The sequence below is a fragment of the Amphimedon queenslandica genome, unplaced genomic scaffold (genome assembly GCF_000090795.2).
Source record: "Amphimedon queenslandica unplaced genomic scaffold, v1.1 AMPQUscaffold_13476, whole genome shotgun sequence".
Lineage (NCBI taxonomy): Eukaryota > Metazoa > Porifera > Demospongiae > Haplosclerida > Niphatidae > Amphimedon > Amphimedon queenslandica.
The window spans coordinates 145293-148551 of NW_003546288.1; the positions used below are offsets into that span (position 1 = coordinate 145293).

At 42.2% G+C, this 3259-nt stretch overlaps 1 protein-coding gene across 1 annotated transcript in view; it reads left to right on the forward strand.

Moving 5' to 3' along the window:
* Positions 1–868: 868 nt before the first annotated feature.
* LOC105311896 (uncharacterized) overlaps positions 869–3259 on the forward strand; it is a 6741-nt gene continuing 4350 nt past the window's right edge. The window contains exons 1-2 of the mRNA XM_011404433.1: positions 869–902; positions 1001–3195. Coding sequence (XP_011402735.1) covers positions 869–902; positions 1001–3195 — 2229 coding nt within the window. The remainder of the gene's footprint in view (positions 903–1000; positions 3196–3259) is intronic.

Here is a 3259-nt window from a genome sequence, read left to right on the forward strand (position 1 = left end):
ACATTTGGAGCCTCTAATACATAGACTTCCTGATTCTAGGTCCATGCAACCTTCCATAATTCATTACACTTGATGTCTCACTCTCAGACAGTCAGTGACAGTGGTAGAGAAACTGTGAGGATTTATGAGTGATTTATATTCATTGAGCTTATTGATTGTCAGTTATTATTAATTATTAGTTCATTATTATTCATGAATGTATTTTGTATAAAAGAGAGTAATTTTGTGAGCCATTTTGGCAGTGTGTGGGCAGTGTGTAGAAGTGTGTGAGCGTAGTCTGAGTGTTATTGAGTCGTTGGGAGATAGTGTGGCACTATCTATCTTTATTTGATATTATTGTTTGAACCAGTAAAGCTGGTATATTATTTGAAAGAGATTCTGTTGAAATATATATTTTATGAAATTGATAGCGAGCCCTGCATTGGCGAGCTAATTAGTGAATCCTGAGTTGAGCTGACTACTAAGGAAGCAACTATATAGACGGGCTGGACGGCATCCCAGAATCTATAGAGAAGACGCCGTGACAATTTGGTCCACACTGATCCGGATTTGACTGAGCGGCCTAGGATCTGGAACTGGTAGTAACTCTGTTGTGACGGTCTGAATACAGTCCTGAAGTAGCGGCCTTGGTAGAGTACCTCCTAAGGGAGTGGTGAGTCTGTTCTTCAAGATATTGCAATACGGGAAGGGCTTGTTTTTTGTATACTTACCTGTTGCTTTACGCCATATTTTCACTTCTTTGTAAAATTGAAATTGTATTGTTGCACGCATGTGGACTCGCGGTGGGTCTTGTGGTTAATTTGTTGTTATAGTGTTAAGTAAACTTTGCGTACCTCCTCTGTCTGAGAATTCATTTTTTGTTTATATAATGGCTGATCTTGCTGTTTTGAAGAGAACTCGAGGTGGGCATTGTGCCATAGCCACTCGAAGCATAAAGGAGGTGTCTGATCTCTTTGCTGCATCCCCTGGGCCTGATGAAATCAAACTTGGGCAATTGAAGCGTGGCCTGATGAACAAATTTTGCCTCTTGTTGATCCGGGAGTATTGGATAAGGAGATTGAAGATTCGGAGCGAATCAAAGATGAGCTGTTCCTTGCCATGTCTACTGTAGATCGTGCTCTCTCGACATTGCCACCTCCTACCCCCTTTAGTACAAGTAGATTAAGTCCTGTTAGAACTCCTGTTGTTTCTGCCAAACTGCCTAAGCTGACGTTGAAGTCTTTTAATGGAAGTCTAGCTGCATGGACCTCATTTTGGGATTCCTTCAAATCGGCCATTCATGATAACCCCAGCTTGGCAACCATTGATAAATTTTCTTATTTGCAGTCTTTATTGGAAGGGAAAGCCAAGGAAACTATTGCAGGCCTTGCCCTTACTGATGCCAACTATTCTACGGCGATTGACTTATTGCAGAAGAGGTTTGGCAGCAAGGAGAGGATTACTGCAGCTCATATGGACGTACTGATGAGCCTTGATGCAGTTTCTTCTGATCATCATATTTTCGAGCTTCGTCGCCTGTATGACAAGACTGAGTCTACAATTAGGAGTCTATCTGCATTGGGAGTACCTGTGGACTCTTATGGAGCATTGCTGGCTCCTGTGTTCATAAAGAAACTTCCATCTGAGCTCAGACTTGCTATTGCCCGAAAGGTTCCAGCAGATGATTGGAACATGACAAGGATACTGGAGGTGCTGTTAGCAGAGGTAGAAGCTAGAGAGAGGGCCTCCCTGCCTAAGACTAAACAGAGTGGTTTTACACAAAAGCGTGGAAGGGATTTTCCCACTACTGCCACTTTTACTGGAGGTAGCCAGAGTGGTTGCTGCTTTTGCCAGCAAGAGGACCACACACCTGCCCAGTGTACTAAAGTCACTGGAGTTGATGAGAGAAAGCGAATGATTAGAGAGCAGGGCAGATGCTTTGTTTGCCTTCGCCCAGGTCACATTAGTAAGCACTGTCGCTCTTCAATGAGCTGTGCTACTTGTAGAGGGAGACATCACTCTAGTGTATGTATGACGAACTCAAAGCCTAAATCAGGCCAGAGGCCTCCTACTGCTAGAGATGGTGCTTCCCCACATTTGTCTAAGGGGCTTAATCCAGAGACCCCTCCATTTCAAGGATCAAATACAGGTGCCACATTCTATACTAGTTCTAGAGAGTCTACTCTCTTGCAAGTGGCACGCGTCTTTGCCTTCAATCTAAATGAGCCTGGTAATAGAATGTCTTTATATGTCCTATTGGACAGTGGGAGCCAGTGCTCATATATTACTCGAAGTGCATGCCAGAGGTTGGGATTGCTATCTCTGGGCACTAAATCAGTTTCTATAATGACCTTTGGGTCTAGAAAGGAGTGTCGTACTGAATGCCATGTTGTAAAACTGGGTCTTGAGCTTAAAAATAATGCTCATATGGAGCTTAAGCTGCTCACAGTTAGCCACATTTGTGAGCCTTTGACGTATGAAGTCATAGATTTGCATAAGTATCCTCATCTGAATAATTTGGACTTTTCTATTCCATTGGATCATTGCAAGCAGATAAAGCCAGACATCTTAATTGGATCTGACCAGTATTGGTCTCTACTTACAGGTGAGATAATGAAGAGTAACAATGGGCCTGTTGCTCTAAACTCATGCTTTGGCTGGATTTTATCTGGTACTGCTGCTGTGAAACAGTCTAGTGCACGGAGTGCTACTATGGTCACCCATGTTTTAAGGGTTGATGGTGTCCATGAAGACATGAGCCTAGAACATAGATTACGTTCATTTTGGGAGCTAGAATCTTTAGGAATTTTGGAAGATGAGAATTTAGTGCAAACTCAATTTGGTGATCATGTGAAGTTTGCTAATGGTAAGTATGTTGTTTCCCTGCCTTGGAAAGACTCTTGCATTTCTCTTGCTGATAACTATCAGCTTTGTTTACGTCGATTAAGTGGTTTGTTTAAGCGCCTGAAGAGCTCTCCTGAGTTATTGAAGAAATATGATGATATCATTAGAGAGCAACTAGCCTTGGGAATTATTGTCCCTGTTGAGAACTCTGAAGAATGCAGTGTGGCTCGTATACACTATTTACCGCATCATTGTGTGTTGAGACAGGATAAGTCTACTACAAAATTAAGAATTGTATACGATGCCTCTGCTAAGACTAACGGTCCATCATTGAATAATTGCCTCCATATAGGACCTTCATTGCATCAAAGGGTTTTTGATATTCTTTTGAGATTTAGGATGTGGCCTATTGCTATTGTGGCTGATATAGAGAAAG